The following is a 15,773-nucleotide window of genomic DNA, read 5'->3' as shown; positions in this document are numbered from 1 at the left end:
ACCACAGCTACCAAGGCAGGTTTACAGGTGTTTGCTGTTCATTATGCAGACGCCACCTGGCTCACTTTTAGTTTTGAAGGATGTTGTGTGTGCAGATGAGCACCAGAGTAGTTTATGACTTGATGTCTAAGAGAGTCAGAGCCATGTGCCAGCTTGGAGGAAAGGCTTCCCCCCTGGACGCTGAAGAACACAAATTTTATGTTAAACTAAGCTGAAGCTTGAGTGACCCAAGACTGCAGATTCATTTTGCTGTTAAAAGTATCCCATGCGATCAGGCTTGTGTGGGTTATTCTGGGTGGCTCTTTGAGCTGGCAAGGAGTGTTGCAGCTATGGAGCAGCTCTCCACTGTCATGCAAGCAGCTCTGAAGAGTTGAGACTGTTTGGACCATAAGCCACAACCATGGTGAGGGGTTTGGGTGCAGGTGTGCTTACTCTTCACCCTGTGGTTGCTCCAGCTGGAAGAGTCTCTCAAAGTGCTTATCTCTGAGTTGGACTGGTGGTGATGTGTGGATTTCTTTTAACCTGAGCAGCAAACAGTGAGTGGCACTAAGGTAAGAGGAATGTTGCATGAGCAAATTGTTTGTTGAGGCATCCTGGGAGGGTTGATGTTATGTACTGGATTTGTTCTCCTGTTGTTAGATGCGATTGTTCACCTCCTTAAGCTCTGGCTCTTGCAAGCAGGAACAAGCTGCTCAAATGCAAAATACATGTGGATGATGTAATTTGATTTCCCAGGTTTCTAAATGGTGAATCAGGCACAGAGGAAGCCTTGTATAACTGAACCCAGTCCTTTTTTGTGATGCTACCCAGTGTCAGACAAACGCAGGTTGGTAGCTGCTGGCATGACCCTGCCTGTTTCCCCCCTAATGTTTTGCATAGCTATGGAGATACACTGACCTTTGCCTGCACAGGAGAAGGTCGTATGTATATGTAGTTTGACTAGCAGGACTTCAGAGGAAAAACAACCCATAAAAGCAATGCACTGCAACCTGGAAAGTAGTCTTCCCTTAAGTCTTTGCAGTAGACAGCTAAGCAAGTCACAGAACACAGCTCTTATTTCCAGGGCAGCCCCTTCCTAAGCCATAAACAGAAATCATATGAAAATGACAGTATGAGGGCCTGAAATGAGTGACTGTATCCTAACACAAAGTGACATTTAAGGCTGCCCAGGTACATGCAATTGGAAGATTTCCCAACTTTCGGAAGGCAACATGTTTGGCATCTGTAAACATAATACTCTTACAGCCTTTCTAGGTTTCTGTGCATAGCCTTCTGTGAAATACTGTACATTTAGACTTCTCTAAAGAAGGCATTTTCATTTAACCAGAAGACCAATTTCCTACAGGAAGGGAAAGTAAGGCAGTAGTTTCATTGATATGAGGGACTTTTTGTCAAAAGAACTGTGTTTTACAGCTTCCTTCCATTTCTCCTCTTCAAAATATGGGAGGCACAGGGATGTGAACAAGAGCAAAGTGAAGAGGACGGTGAGATGAAGTGTTTGGTTAGAGCAGCTGTTTCAGGTTGATCCATCCTGTTCATTGAAGATGTGCAATGTACGATGGTTAAAGTTTCTTTTTCAAAAGTTGGACTGTTTTTACTGGTCTGATGGTGTGTATTTGACCATTGCAATATAAGACAGATGAACAGCATTGTCAGCTTTAAAGGTGTTCAACATCCTTTACAAAAGCATCACGAACAGATGCGGATTTGATCTGCAGATCAGGCTGCTCTGAACTGCCACTACATTCATCAAAAACTTGGATATTGCCCCCCAGAAATATCCCTTGTATTTGGTTCATGAGCAGAGCAATGTTCTGGCTGCAGAACATGACCTGTTTTCTTAACCCTTATGTTGGAGGAACAAACCACAGGGTCTTTATTCAATGACACCTCTCCTTTACTTGAGCAACTACCTACTTAAATCTGGGGTTATTTTAAGGTTTGAAGTTTACCAGTTGTTTAAATAAGTAATGGGGGGGTTAGGTTAAAGAAATCAACCAAACAAACCAGGAACAACTTTGAAACGTTGCTATAGGTGACATTTCTGAACTTCACTTTGATCAAACCACATGGACTTTGTTTTATGAGCTGCAAAAAAGCAACCTTGAATTCACTTTGGATAAGGACTAGATATTTATCAAGGCATCTCAGATCTCATAGTCCAAGTTCATTTGCAATGTCCCCCTAATGAGGGACTGCTTTCCATGCCAGCATTCAGGTACTTCTGGAGTCATTAGAGGATGATGCTGGCACAGGACCTCTGCTCAGTCAAGATATTCCATCTGATATCCTGCAAGCCCTGTGTGAAACCTCTAGACACATTTGGCAACTGGATTTCTGTTCTGTTAAGGAATATGTAATTGCTACTGTGCAAAGCGCAGGACAAGAGGAAATCCAGCCTGAGCCAGCCAGTGTGGTTACCTCAGTCGCCAAGCTCCCCCTGGCTCATGTTCTCCCACTCCCTCTGAGAGTGTCAGCTATGGACCATACTTATGTCTTAGGAGGGTCAGACAACTTTGGATTGAATTCCCAGCTCTGTGCTGGGTAAGACACATGTGCCCAATTCTGCATAGGCATAAGCTCCTCAGCACCCTGCTGCCTTCAGCTCCAGAGCAGGTACTCCATGGGGCCACATCAGATACAGCAGAAAGGAGCCCTTTTCAGGAATGAGGCCACAGAAAGGACTGTGGCATAAGCTCCTCACCTGAGAAAAGACACCTCATTTTCAATCTCCAGTTGTCTCTCCCTTTCCCAGTCATCTTGTCTTTTGGGGGGTTTTTTGTCTGTTGAGCAATGTGCTACCAGGCTTTATAGAATCACAGAATAGTTAGGGTTGGAAAGGACCTTAAGATCATCTATTTCCAACCCCCCTGCCATGGGCAGGGTCATGTTGCACTAAACCACGTTGCCCAAGGCTCTGTCCAACCTGGCCTTGAACGCCACCAAGAACAGAGCATTCACAACTTCCTTGGGCAACCCATTCCAGTGCCTCACCACCCTCACAGTCTCTTCTCTAGGCTGAACAGCCCCAACTTTCTCAGCCTGTCTTCATACGGGAGGTGCTCCAGACCCCTTACCATCCTTGTGGCTCTCCTCTTCACTAGCTTGTTTTGAAGAACTATCTACTCTTATCATACGATTAGATTTCTGAACAGTAAGGACCAACCCAGGGCTTGCCTCTGTATATGGAGAAGTAGGTTTTGTTCTCCCATATGACTCACTTCACATTTGTTTGCACTGTGCTATTGCCTTGTTGCTGGGCACTGTTCCAAGTGAAATAGGAGGAATTTCTCTGCTGTCTGTAGAAAATATAGCTAGGAAAGGGCAGAGTGAAGACGGGGGAATACGCAAGGTTTTTCCAGGTTTGGAACATGTGATTTCCACCGAATGGCAAATGTTAATGTGAAATGCCAGGTATACAATGAGGGCAGGAATGCTCTTCCCTTGTAGCAAGCTTACAAACTGTTTGCAGCTCTGAGACCTTCAAGGTATAGAAGTAGAGATTTCTGTCATGCAACCAGCAAGAATTTGCCTCTTAGATCTCAAATTACAAAGTGTCATTTTTGAGCCTAAGGTGAGAGAATGCCTTATAATATTGCTCTAATAGTCTAATTTATAATACTATTGCTTATTTGCCTTACTCCTTATTGATTGCAGTGGACTCTGCAGAAGTCTGTTGAAGAGTATAAAAGAAATCTGAAAGTAGAGCTCAAGTATACTGTACTGCAATTGTGCAGTGATCTTGTGTGACCCCTGCCCAGAAGAGAATATGTTCTGCTTCGTGCCTGGAAAGAAATGTCTAGCATTACGAATTGGTTTAGAGACTATATCGTAACTATTAAAAGAGATTTTATCAAAACCGATTTAAATTTCTCTATTTGCTTTAAAAACCCTGCAGGACAATTCTGGTAAAAGCAAATGTCAAGAAATAGGTATGAAAACTTATCTGAGTTTTGCATGCAAGCATCTTTTACCTTTTCATTACCTGAGATGAATTCTTGCCATTTCAACATGACATTTATGTTTCAGCATGATCTACAAACAGACATAACTCAACACAAACAGACAGTTTGGAAACCATATGTCATAAAACCACAACCAAAGCAAGTTAACTGGCTTTGCTGAGCCTGGAATGAAAACCAAAAGACACTTTGCAGAGCATGGTCTTTAGGTTTATGGTCAGATGAAAGAAATATAAGTCAGACTCCATGAAAATGAAATCAAAACCTGGTTAATGAATAATATACATTCACTGAGGGCACTAATTTGTGGCTGGTAAATGAAGCCCATTTTTGGTTGGACTCGTCAGAAAATCCTCAGTAATTCACATCAGTTTTCTGCCTCCATCAAGGTAATTTGGTTTCAGCCTGTGGAAAACAACTGCAAATTCCTGGTTGTATTAAATCGTTACCAGATTAAATAAATAAATGAATAATATTCAAGAAAATAAAAGACATCAAACCCCCTGAAGTTCCAGAAATGACATACTCACATTTCATTGCAAAATGTAGGATTTGGAGGAAAAATCCCCCATACCTTAGACAGTGGTTTCCTCTCAGCGCAGTTTATACCTCCAATAAAGACCATATTGGGCATCACTGGTCTGACGTACTCAAACACAAAGTCATATCTCAGAAGCCAAATGGAAGCAGAGTCCACGAGGTCTATGAGGGACACATCCCTCTGAAGAATTTCAGAAGCAAACTCTAATGCGGTTTCGTAGAAACCGTTACAGTACGCAGGCTCCAGGAGGTAAATCAGCGCGTTTTCCACTCTCTGCAAGAAGGTCATTTGGTCAGAGTTGAAGGTAAATAGCCTGGGTATGTAGGACAGAGGACTTGGGCACTGCGATGCATCGTAGTGTAAGTTGCAAGGAAATCCTCTCATAAAGAGCAAGTATGGAAGAGAAAAATACTGAGCGAGCACTGGTCCGCACATAAAGCTGGGGTCTGTTAGGAGAGCATCGAAGCTGCTTTGATTCACATACTGAAGGAGCTCCTTGTTGCTGAACAGGTTCTTGCACTGATTAAACAGTAACCGGTAAACATGCACTGAGTTGTTGTATATTGCTAGGGTGTTCAGTGGGAAAGGCAGGTCCTTCAGGTGAGTTGCAATGTACTCAGAAAAGCCATTATTCTGGTCTTCTAATGTGTAAGACACTGGGTATGTTTTCACTGTGTAGGCCTGTGCCACTTTCATCTGCCAGCTTACTTCTGGTATAATCACCACCACTTCATGTCCTCTCTCGCTGAGCTTTTCAACCAGTGGCCGCATGCTAAGCCAGGGACTTCCATCCATGGGCAATACCAGGAGTTTCCCTCCATCTGAGAGGCCAGGAAGGAGGAGGATGAAAATCCAGGCACAGCAAAGCCTCAAAGTCATGTTCCTGTGGTCAGAATAAGGACTGTGAAAGTCTTCTTCTTCAGGATGTAGCTTGAAGATGCTTTTGAAGGAAGCCGATGGATTTATATGCTGAGTTGGGCTGCTCTGTCATAATCTTCTGGTTAATGATTTACTGCTTTGGATTATGGGCTGTTTGGGTTGTTTTCCTTTCTCATTACTTGTGAAGCCAAATGCAGTGACCCTTTCCTGTGCTGAGTCCTTGAAGCTTTTATGTTCAGTGGAGAATCAGCTCCTCAGCATGATAGTAAGATTTCCTGCAACTCTCTTAATCATTAATGCATCCTGTCTCACGCCTTGGCCAGGACTAAGGAAGGCAAGTCAGGTGCAAACAGCTCCACCACCACAGCAACAAATGTAAACGGCTTCAACGAATTTGCTTGTGGTTGGAGATGTGGATGTTGAGATAATTTCTCCAAGGACAGAGACCCTCAAGAGAAGGGGAATGGGTAGATGAAGCAAGTCTGAGCTAGCAGGAATCTCCAGAGTCTACAATGATGCCAAGAAGGGACAATGAAGGAGGCTTCAGAGCAGTAATGCAGTTGTTTCACAGCCTACGAGATGGCTCTCAGGCAGCTGAAAACTCCTCATCACTTGCCTATACGTCAAGTAGAGGCCGGAGATAAGACATGTACTAAATGTGTCTTAATGACTACTACTCCCAGCATGGCTTGGGCTGTTCAATAGAGACTTGGGTGTGAGCCCAGCTGTCGGACCTGACTTAGCCAATGAGGAGCTTCAGCACAAGTGTGGGTTTGCAAGAGCAATCAGCTTCACAGCATTGCTTCTGATGTTATTGGTGCCAGAACTATTAGATTCCTAAACATAACTGTGACACGGAAAAATGATGTAACCTAGGATATTTAGAGCCATGTAGCCTCTGTCTCTCAGGCACACACTTTTCTCTTCCTTCCATACCACGGTCAATGCAATGAAATTCATTGCGTATTGTTTTCTTCTCTTTCCTTGTGTAGAGAAACTACTGGAAAAGTATCAGAGAGCAGTTTTCTTTCAGGATAACTTTCCAGAAAATCAAATATGTGAGCTTCCGAGTAGGGGGAGAAGCTCTGAGGTAAAAGTGAAACAAGTACCCTCAGAATCTTTGATTTTATATAAACTGTAAGGAAAAAAGGATGAATAACTAAACCATGTTATTTCCAGGTTTGTAGAAAACGCCCTTTAAAATGATCATTGGGAAAACGACCAGTTTAGCAAACAACCTTTACCACAAAAAGGTTCATTTATATCTTTTGTAATGGCAACCTCCCGTTTGCTGCAAAGGGGTAAGCAGAGAGCTGGCAGGGAAACATCCTGCCCTCCCCTCCCTTCTGCAGCAGGATGCATTTGCCATCCAGACCTTGCAGTGCACTGAACAAGACAGCGAGTGAAAAGGCAAGCCCAGGCTGGGTGAAGTTAATCAGTACCTTAGGGATGTTTCTGAGTGTTTGAGAGATTGCCAGAGGCTCCCTGAGTTGGCTTGGTTATCTGGCAAGGGCTTCTTGATGAGTTAAACTTTGCTGGGTTCAAGGGAGTGCGAGATAACAGTTGCAGGTCACGAGGACAAGAAGAGGATAGTAGGAACTTTGAAGTTGGGTAAGAAGCCACAGAGCTGGATGATGCCAAGGAACAAATGGGCAACCACAGCAGAGATGGACTGTGCTGGAAGTTGGCAGCAGGATCGAGGGACGCTGTGTCAGCACAAGTGTTGCCTGTGGCTCTGTGGCCCTGCTGGCATCATCATGGAATCAGAGACTCCTAGAATGGTTTGGGTTGGAAGAGACCTTAAAGATCATCCGGTTCCAGCCACCCCTGGGAGTGTTGGGTGAGGAGAAGCTCCCCAGCACCCGGCTTCAGTGTGCGCTTTAGCCCAGAACCCCTCCGTGTGCTGGGCTGCACGCCCAGAGCGTGAGCAGCAGGTCAGGGAGAGGATTCTCCCCCTCTGCTGTGCTCTGGGGAGACCTTAGGGCAGCTCCAGTGCCTAAAGGGGCTCCAGGAAACCTGGAGAGGGGCTTTGGACAGGGGCCTGTAGGGACAGGCCAAGGGGAATGGCTTGAACCTGCCAGAGGTGAGACTGAGATGAGCTCTTAGGCAGCAGTTGTTCCCTGTGAGGGTGCTGAGGTGCTGGCACAGGGTGCCCAAGAAACCCTGAGAAGTGAACAGAAAGCATCAGGGAGCTCGTGTGAAGACAAGGAAAAAATTCCACCTTCATCTCAGGAAGGAGGAGAAGACTTGTTCACATCTGAGCTGTAGTAAAGGCCCTGGCGTTCAGCTAAGACCACACATCACCAACTCTCACTTCCTCCTTGTAGAAGGACAAGAGTGCAAACACTCCATTCTCCTGCAGCCCCACAGCCCCATTGGTGGCTCTGCTGCCATGGCCCCTCACTGCCATGTGAGGTGCCCCTCTCCATGCCCCAGGGGCCCACACAGCAATGCTTGAGGGAGAAGGTGCCACAGAGGAGCCCTGACCCATCAGGAACAGTTTCCCCCTCTCCTCTAGGGCCCCCCAGGCACGGCATGAGGAGCCCAGGGCACACCAGGGCAGGGACAGGCAGTGCCTGTGCCCAAGGGGTGGCAGAATGGCACAGGGGAGCGAGCCCCAGAGAGGGGCCTTTTGCCCCACAGCATCCTTCTGCTCCTGCTCCCACATTAGGGCGTCTGCAAGGCCACACACATCCCCTCCCCTCTGCAGGGCTCTCTGGCCACCTCCATCACCATGACAGTGGGCTGGGGGTGTCACAGAGCACCTTCTGTCCTGGGCGCTAGGAGTACAGGGACCCCGCAGCCACCAGGCAGTTGCTGAGGTCCGAGGCCCGGCAAGGATGGGTGGCAAGAGGCCTTGCACCAGCGAGGCAGCCAGCTGCCCATGAGTGGCTCCGAGAGGAGTGGTTTTGCTTCCCAAGCCAGGCACAATGAGGAGGAGATGGGAAATGGGAGGCAGCGCCAACTGTGGCGCTGATGGTGTGGAGCCCATGGAAGTGGATCCCCCCAAAGACCAGGAAGAGCCCGTGGAGGTGGATCCACCAGAGACCAAGAAGAACTGACTGGTGTGGATCCACCCAAACACCAAGAAGAACCCAGGGTTCCGGGTTCCCCCAAGACCAAGGATAACCCCTAGAGGTGGATCCACCTGCCGGCCAAGAAGAAGCCATGCAGGTGGATCCACGTACCAACCAAGAAGAACCCATGGAGCTGGATCCACCCGAAGCCAAACAAGAACCCCGCAGAGGCTGGTCTACTTCTATTATGGCCCTCCTGGCAGCTCTGCGCTGTACCAGGCCTCCTCAACATGACACCAGATTGTTTGTCACCTGGCTTCAAAAGCTACACTAGAAAGACAGAAAAAAAAAAGATGTTTTTCTCCTCTCTTATTTCACTGAGCCATCGAATCCCAGCCTGGTTTGTGTTGGAAGGGACCTTAAAGCTCATCCAGTTCCAACCCCCTGCCCGAAGCGGGTACACCTTCCACTAGAGCAGGTTGCTCCAAGCCCCTGTGTCCAACCTGGCCTTGAACACTGCCAGGGATGGGGCAGCCACAGCTTCTCTGGGAAAAGTCTGTGCCAGCGCCTCAGCACCCTCACAGGGAAGAGCTTCTGCCTAAGAGCTCATCTCCATCTCCCCTCTGGCAGGTTCAAGCCATTCACCTCGTCCTGTCCCTCCAGGCCCTTGTCCAAAGCCCCTCTCCAGGTTTCCTGAAGCTCCTTTAGGCACTGGAGCTGCTCTAAGGTCTCCCCTTAAGGAGTCTTCTCTTCTCCAGGCTGACCCAGCCCAGCTCTCTCAGCCTGGCTCCAGAGCAGAGCTGCTCCAGCCCTTGCAGCATCAACCATTTGACCATCAGTTTGTGCCTCCTTTCTGCAAGGGCAGAGAAGGGATTTTGGCTCCCATCTGTTGGCAGGTGTTTAAAAGAAGACATTTAAGGGTTTGCTGCCAAAGCTCAGGCTGAGGTGCTCGGACCCTGGAGCGAGGTGGAGACTGAACAGCTCGAGGAGAGGAGCAGTGGTTGTTCCCTGCCTCAGTTTCCGCTGTTGGGAAGTGACCCACTCTCAGCTCTGTTACTTACAGATGTGTTGTGGCTAATGAGTTCTCCTTCTCCCAGGAAGAGAAGCAGTGGCCTGGGACTCTCTGTTCTGCTTAAGGGGCAGCGTGGCTCTATGTATTTTTGAGAGAGTGGCAGTTGGTCAGTTCTTGAGTTCAACCAGTGGAGGTAACAGGAAACAAGAATGACTTTCTGAAGCCCTTAGAAATGATCATAAAAACATGGAAAAATGGATCAAATTGAATGCCTGAAATTGGGAAATTTAAATACTAGCTACAAAATCATTTGTTGTTATGTTCTGGAGAAGTAGTCACGAAGGCTGAATATGCTGGTGAAAAGAGAAATGGATTTATTTGGGTTCAGTCAGAGTTGGCCTCCAGGGTATCCTCTCTTCTGAGTAGCTGCACAGAAAACCTAGGGAGACAAAAGCCTCATCCCTGTCAGCGTTCAAGGCCAGGTTGGACACAGGGGCTTGGAGCAACCTGCTCCAGTGGAAGGTGTCCCTGCCCGTGGCAGGGGGTTGGGACTGGATGAGCTTTAAGGTCTCTTCCAACCCAAACCAGTCTGGGATTCTATATGGTACTCAAGGGGCATTAAGATAGGACAGCATCACCAGATTAACTCTTCCCTTGAGAAGGTTTGGGAGGGCCACGTTGCAGTGATGCTACAGCCCCTCTGGTTCTCTTCTCTGCACCGCAGCTGCTTGTCCCACACCTTCTGGCTCCTCACTCACTCTGAAATCCATCCCCGTGCAGCAGGGGCCATATTCATGGAGCATAGATGGGTGAACAAGTCGCTATAACTTCCCCTAGCCCAGCAGCTCTGCCTTGGTGGGGAAGGATGTTCTCCTTGCTCCTTCTCGTCAGTGATACCATTAATGATATTTGACTGTCCTCTGCTGGGCACAGCTGAAACTGAACACAACGGGACCGTTGTCCAGTCCTGGCCCTGCACATCCCCTCAAGCCCTTTCTCTCTGTTTCATTTTTCCAAGGAAAAAGAAAGAGCAGGACGAAAGAGGTGAGGCTAAGGAGAGCAAAAGGAAAAGGAGAAGAGAACACCTGGTTTCTGCTGCGGTTTTGCTTTAATTGTGTTCAAGTTCTTTCCAGAAGACATGGGATGAGCATTTTGAGTCTTCATCCCTTTCTTGTACTCCTACACAAGAGTTTTTTGAGTTAAACCCCAACAAATCCAATTAAGATTAATTCTTTTTAACTCTGTTCATCTGATCTGAAATCAAGGGGGGGGTTTCTCTTGTCCACGAAGAGAAAGTCACTGGATGGGGGCAGCCAGAGATGTCACTGCAGGAACTGTGTGGAGCTGCAATAGCTGCATCTTAAAAGCAGGTCAGCTGTCGGGCACGGTGGAGGCTCTCTCTGTGACCCAAAGAAGAGTTTCCTTCTGTTTACCTGGGGCAGGAGGAGGGGAGGCAAAGGCAGAAGATGAAAAGCAAAAGGTCCTGGACAGGTTGCATTGGCATGGATGTCCTCAGGAATCAGGCACTGCAATAGGGACAGGCTGAGGAGAAGAGGGACTGTCGTCTTAAGCTTCACAGCTCCCACTGAAGTACCTGCTTTTTCAAACAGCAATAGAAAAGAACAGCAGCAAGTACATAGCAGGATGCCTGTGCCATGACATACTAGGATGTCCCAGCCTGTTTTGAGCCCTCACTAGTAGCTTTAAGGTCTTTTCTAATTTTTTTAGCAGTAGGAACTGTGGCAGCCTCAAGATGTAACCTCTCAGCAAGGACCAAGTCACCAAGCAGTGATGCTGAGAACTGGCTTTTGTGCATCGAGGTAGCTTCCACACCGTGAGGCTTCTCTAGCTCTCTCCCCATGATTGAACAAGCTTTCCCTTCTGCAGCCCCATATCTCTCAAGTTGGAAAACACAAGAGCCATTATTGTTAGAACTGGTGATTTATTTGTAAGGCTGGGCTTTGGGTCTTTACCTGAGCAACACTTACAACAAGTACATCAATTGGGTTTTATAAACAATGCTTACAAAGCTCTGATCACCCAACAGGTAAGCTCCAGATACAGCACTCTGCCTGATGGGGAGCTTGGGTGAAACACCAGTGGCTTTACAATGACTTCCCTGCCAAAACCTTAGTTTTGTTCAGGGGATTGTAAGCACACACAAAACCCATGGAAGATGTGCATTTAGCTGGCTTATGTGACACGTATTGTCAGTGTATAACATTTGCCTCTTCTACAACAGCAGCTACACAAAGGTTTCAAAGTGCTTGGTAAACCTGACAGCCTTAAACTAGAGCAAATGGTTCTCCTAAAGCCCTTGAAGCAAAGTCTTATGAAATCCCTGTATATATATCTCTCCATTGCATATAGAGGTAAAAAAAAGAAGTCAACGTGAGTCCTCTCTACACCAAGATGTGGAAGCCAGGAGCCTTGGACTTCACACTGATATCTTCCCAAGTGACTGAAGCACTCCTACACAAAGTAATTTTAACAACCAATTCTTAATTAAAGGCAACAATTATACCAGTGAAACAACCCTTCCCATGATGCTAATTTAAAGGAACTCTTATTTCTTGACCAAAAGCCAGCAGTCAGTGAAATTTGGGATGTTCTCTGATCATCTGGTCTGGAGCAGAGGCTTATCTCCTACCATTGGTTTCACCTGCTAGTGGGACTTGGATTTGGTTGGCTTTCCTATTCTTCCCTTCTTAGAGAAGCACCTGCGGCAGCAGAACAGGCAGCACTTCAGAGAAATGAAGAGGGAGAGGAGGGCCACGATGAGGAGGAAGGCGAAGACATCCAGGGAGTGGTACTGGATCCAGTTCAGGTCATGAGCAGCAGGTCGGAGGTGTGGGGCTCCTTTGTGTCTCATTACAAATTCTACCCAGTGCACAGCCAGGTCCATGGGGTGGATGGGCCTGTCGAGGTGAAGGTCTGAGAGACGCTTGATGTTCTCTTTGTACCTGTCAAGACAAGATGTTCAGTGGTTCCAATGACTTATGCTTCTGAGACTGTGACCCCAGAGGAAAGGGACACGCTGTCATTTGACTCATAGCCCGCTGGGAACTTCTGTGGTGGTGTTTCCCCACCATCCCACCTTCCCCATAAGAAGGATGCGGCCCTAGAAAAGTGGTGCCTTCAATGGCAAAAACAGAGGGAAAGGTTTTAGGAAAGAGGAAAAGTAAAAGCTTAGTTTGAGCTGTCGTCAAAATCTCTGGGGTGAAGGCATCTGGTTGAAATGTGACTGGGTATAGAAAAGCCTTCAGTTTTTCAAGATCAAGGTGCATTCTTCTTCTTATTATTATTAATTATTATTATTACTACTGTTGTATTCATTGCTTTAAGAGTGCTGGTTAGGAAGCAATAGCAATAAGGTGACATTTCTTGGAAACATGATGGGGAAGAGGATGCCAAGTACTGAGAAGACCTCAGAGCCAAGTACTGCCAAGTACTGCGAATTACTGAGAAGCCCTTCCCTTTCAGAGAAGCAGGGAAAAGGAGGTATACCATAGAATCACAGAATGGGTATGGTTGGCAAGGACTTTAACATAACCTAGTTGCAACCCCCTTGCCTATGGCAGGAGGGTCTTGAAGCTCCCCTTCACCATGATGCCTTAAAAGACCTTGGGCATGCTGACTATTACTATGGTGTCTAGAGTAGTTCCCTGTACTGCCTCAGCATACTCTTGCATGTTTCTTCAGCTCTATGCTGGAATTGTCCAGCTTTGCCAAGCCAGGCAGCAGCTCACTGTGCTCATATGAGCACTGGGAGGGGATATGACTGAGAAAGCCAGTCTGTAAAAGGAATGAGGTCTGTTTAATAAACCCTGCCAGCTGGAAGACAATGCTTCCTGCTGTAGCACAGCCTCTGAACTACACTGAGGCACCGCCAGTTGCCTCCTTCTTCTTGCTGCTGCTGCTGCGCAGACAGCATCTCTGGGAGAGCCTCATGCAAAGAACATCAGCCAGGCAGCTGAGCCTTTCAATGTTTTCAGGCTCCCCACTGGCTCACAACACCACCAATTTGGGGAACAAAACCAGTTTGCCACATCTCCCTTCCCAATTGCCTTTTCTGCCATGTTGGATGAAAGCCCTCTACATCACTGCCTGGTCATTTTGGCTTTGTGCTCATCTTTTGCCAACTTGCATTCTTCCATTGCATGTATACCCCATCTTCTCTGATAACCGAATCCTGTCATATCAGCTGGTTCTTGTCAATTAATGCTTCTATTCCTGGGCATTGAGAAGGAGAGTGCTGTTAAAGGGGCAGGATGAGGTTAACCCAGGGCCAGCATATCAGCCTCTCAGTGATGTAACTTTGATATAAGAAGGCATACAAGAACAGATTAACATTCTGTTAAGCTGGAAGCTGGCATGCTGGTGTTACACAAGAGTAGAAGGGGAAAGGCTGTGTTTCTATTACTGACTTTTTGTCATTAATAACTGTTTGCAGAGCAGTGGATATGTCCTTTGTAGTCATTTCAAGTATGTTCAGTGTCAGTCCTGCTCCCCACGACTCTACTCGCTTGGCGTTGTCCATCTGGTCTCCAAACAAAGGCATTAGCACCATTGGCACTGCATTGCATATGCCCTCGTAAATGCCATGGGAGCCTCCGTGGGTAATAAAGGCACGAGTCTTAGGGTGAGCTGTGGAGGAAAGAAAAAGTTGCTCAGTTCTTTGACTTAGGAAGTCACAGTAACACATTCTTAGGGAAAAACTGCCACAAAAAATGGCACTGGTAGGTGTCAGTCAAGAACTTTGGGTTGTCGTGTGCATCATGACTTAGGACTGCAGGCTAGTCAGAGGTAAAGATCTCCATTTTTGACATTAAGGGGAGTCAAGTGTTGGCACAATGTTCCAAACAGAGTTCTTTCATAAGTCAACGCTTTTGAAGGTGCAATCAGATAAATTTCTAAGAGACAAGCTCTGTTTCAAACAGCAAAGGTTATTAAGGAAGACCTGTGACCCACAGCGATACAGGGAGTTAGTAGAGATGATGCTAATGGTGCCTTACAGCAGCAGTATGGGATTCAAAGCAACATGCTGGTATCACTCAAGGTACCTCATACCTACCTAGAAGGTCATTCTGGGGCAGCCATTTGACGAGCTTTACGTTCTTGGGCAGGTTGGGGGGCACCTGTCCTGTGTATCGCCACAAAACCTTGCAAAAGAAGTAAGCAAAATGTCAGTTCTCAGCAAGTGGCCTCTTGGTGCTCCTCAGTGGGTTTGAAAAGCACAGCTGAAAACATCCATGGTGCATAAACCCCATTTTGTTGTGCAGAATAGCTGGGTGATATTTTCTTGTGGCATCAGGGAGCAGGAGAAAGAAGGGAGGACCAAGCCCACTGAAAGCTGAAGGTAATCATGTACTGTGTTTGGAAACCATGTTGGATTGCTGTGCTGGAAGGAGAAGAGGGAAACCATACCGTTTGAGGGACTGTTCCCAAGGCATCTGCAATTTCTTTGGCTTTCTTTATAGGAATCTCAGAGACCATGGAGCCCAGGGAGAAGACAACGATGCCATGTTCTCCAGAGGCATTCACAATAGCTTCAAATTCCTGCCAACACAAAGCACATCCTTAGTCAAAGTCCTTTTCATGTCATATGCCTTAAGTTCTGTCACGTTCCCACAAAACTGTCAGGAAAGGCAAGAAAATAAGCAGTCAACACAACAAAAAGTTGATCAGGAAAATTAGTTATCTATATTCTCTACCTATCTCTACATATATCTCTCTATATATCCACATTCTGTTCAGCCAGGAGAAGCTGCATGGAGGCATTGGTTCAGCTTCCAGTACCGAAGGGGGCTACAAGGATGCATGGAGAGACTCTTCATCAGGGACTGTTGTGATAGGACAAGGGGTAATGGGTCCAAACTGCAACAGGGAAAGTTCAGGTTAGATCTTAGGCAGAAGCTCTTCCCTGTGAGGGTGCTGAGGCGCTGGCACAGACTTTTCCCAGAGAAGCTGTGGCTGCCCCATCCCTGGCAGTGTTCAAGACCAGGTTGGACACAGGGGCTTGGAGCAACCTGCTCTAGTGGAAGGTGTCCCTCCCCGTGGCAGGGGGTTAGAGCTGGATGAGCTTTAAGGTCCCTTCGAACCCAAGCCAGGCTGAGATTATATGGTTCTGTATGAAAATGAGTCCCAGGGAAAAAATGAATGGGCACATGTGGCTGAACAAAGTTCAGGAGGTGCCTGAGTGTTTGCAGATTTGTAGCCTGAACCGGGACTCAGGAGGGACATGAGAAAAGATTGACTTTAAACCAGTCCTGTAGCAAAGTCTGCCTGCTCCAAGACATCAGTGTCTGTGCAGCAAAAAAGATGCTGGAGCAGTTCAGGAGATGAAGTCATCATCAGGCTTT

The 15,773-nt window shown here is 47.0% G+C and overlaps 2 protein-coding genes across 3 annotated transcripts in view; both read right to left on the bottom strand.

The window, feature by feature from the left end:
• Positions 1-5,437, bottom strand: part of LOC115608460 (UDP-glucuronosyltransferase 1-1-like) — a 31,313-nt gene extending 25,876 nt beyond the window's left edge. Inside the window, exon 1 of the mRNA XM_030487287.1 lies at positions 4,537-5,437. Within this exon, the coding sequence (XP_030343147.1) occupies positions 4,537-5,382 (846 nt within the window). The 5' untranslated portion in view covers positions 5,383-5,437. The remainder of the gene's footprint in view (positions 1-4,536) is intronic.
• A 5,899-nt stretch (positions 5,438-11,336) lies between these two features.
• Positions 11,337-15,773, bottom strand: part of LOC115608461 (UDP-glucuronosyltransferase 1-9-like) — a 29,921-nt gene continuing 25,484 nt past the window's right edge. For both annotated transcript variants that reach the window (XM_030487291.1, XM_030487292.1), the window contains 4 exons: positions 14,839-14,970; positions 14,486-14,573; positions 13,839-14,058; positions 11,337-12,374 (listed from right to left, as the gene is read on the bottom strand). In XM_030487291.1, the coding sequence (XP_030343151.1) occupies positions 12,077-12,374; positions 13,839-14,058; positions 14,486-14,573; positions 14,839-14,970 (738 nt within the window). In that variant the 3' untranslated portion in view covers positions 11,337-12,076. The remainder of the gene's footprint in view (positions 12,375-13,838; positions 14,059-14,485; positions 14,574-14,838; positions 14,971-15,773) is intronic.

This window comes from Strigops habroptila, chromosome 5 (genome assembly GCF_004027225.2).
Source record: "Strigops habroptila isolate Jane chromosome 5, bStrHab1.2.pri, whole genome shotgun sequence".
In the NCBI taxonomy this organism is placed as follows: Eukaryota; Metazoa; Chordata; class Aves; order Psittaciformes; family Psittacidae; genus Strigops; species Strigops habroptila.
This window is presented reverse-complemented; position numbering and strand designations above follow the sequence as displayed.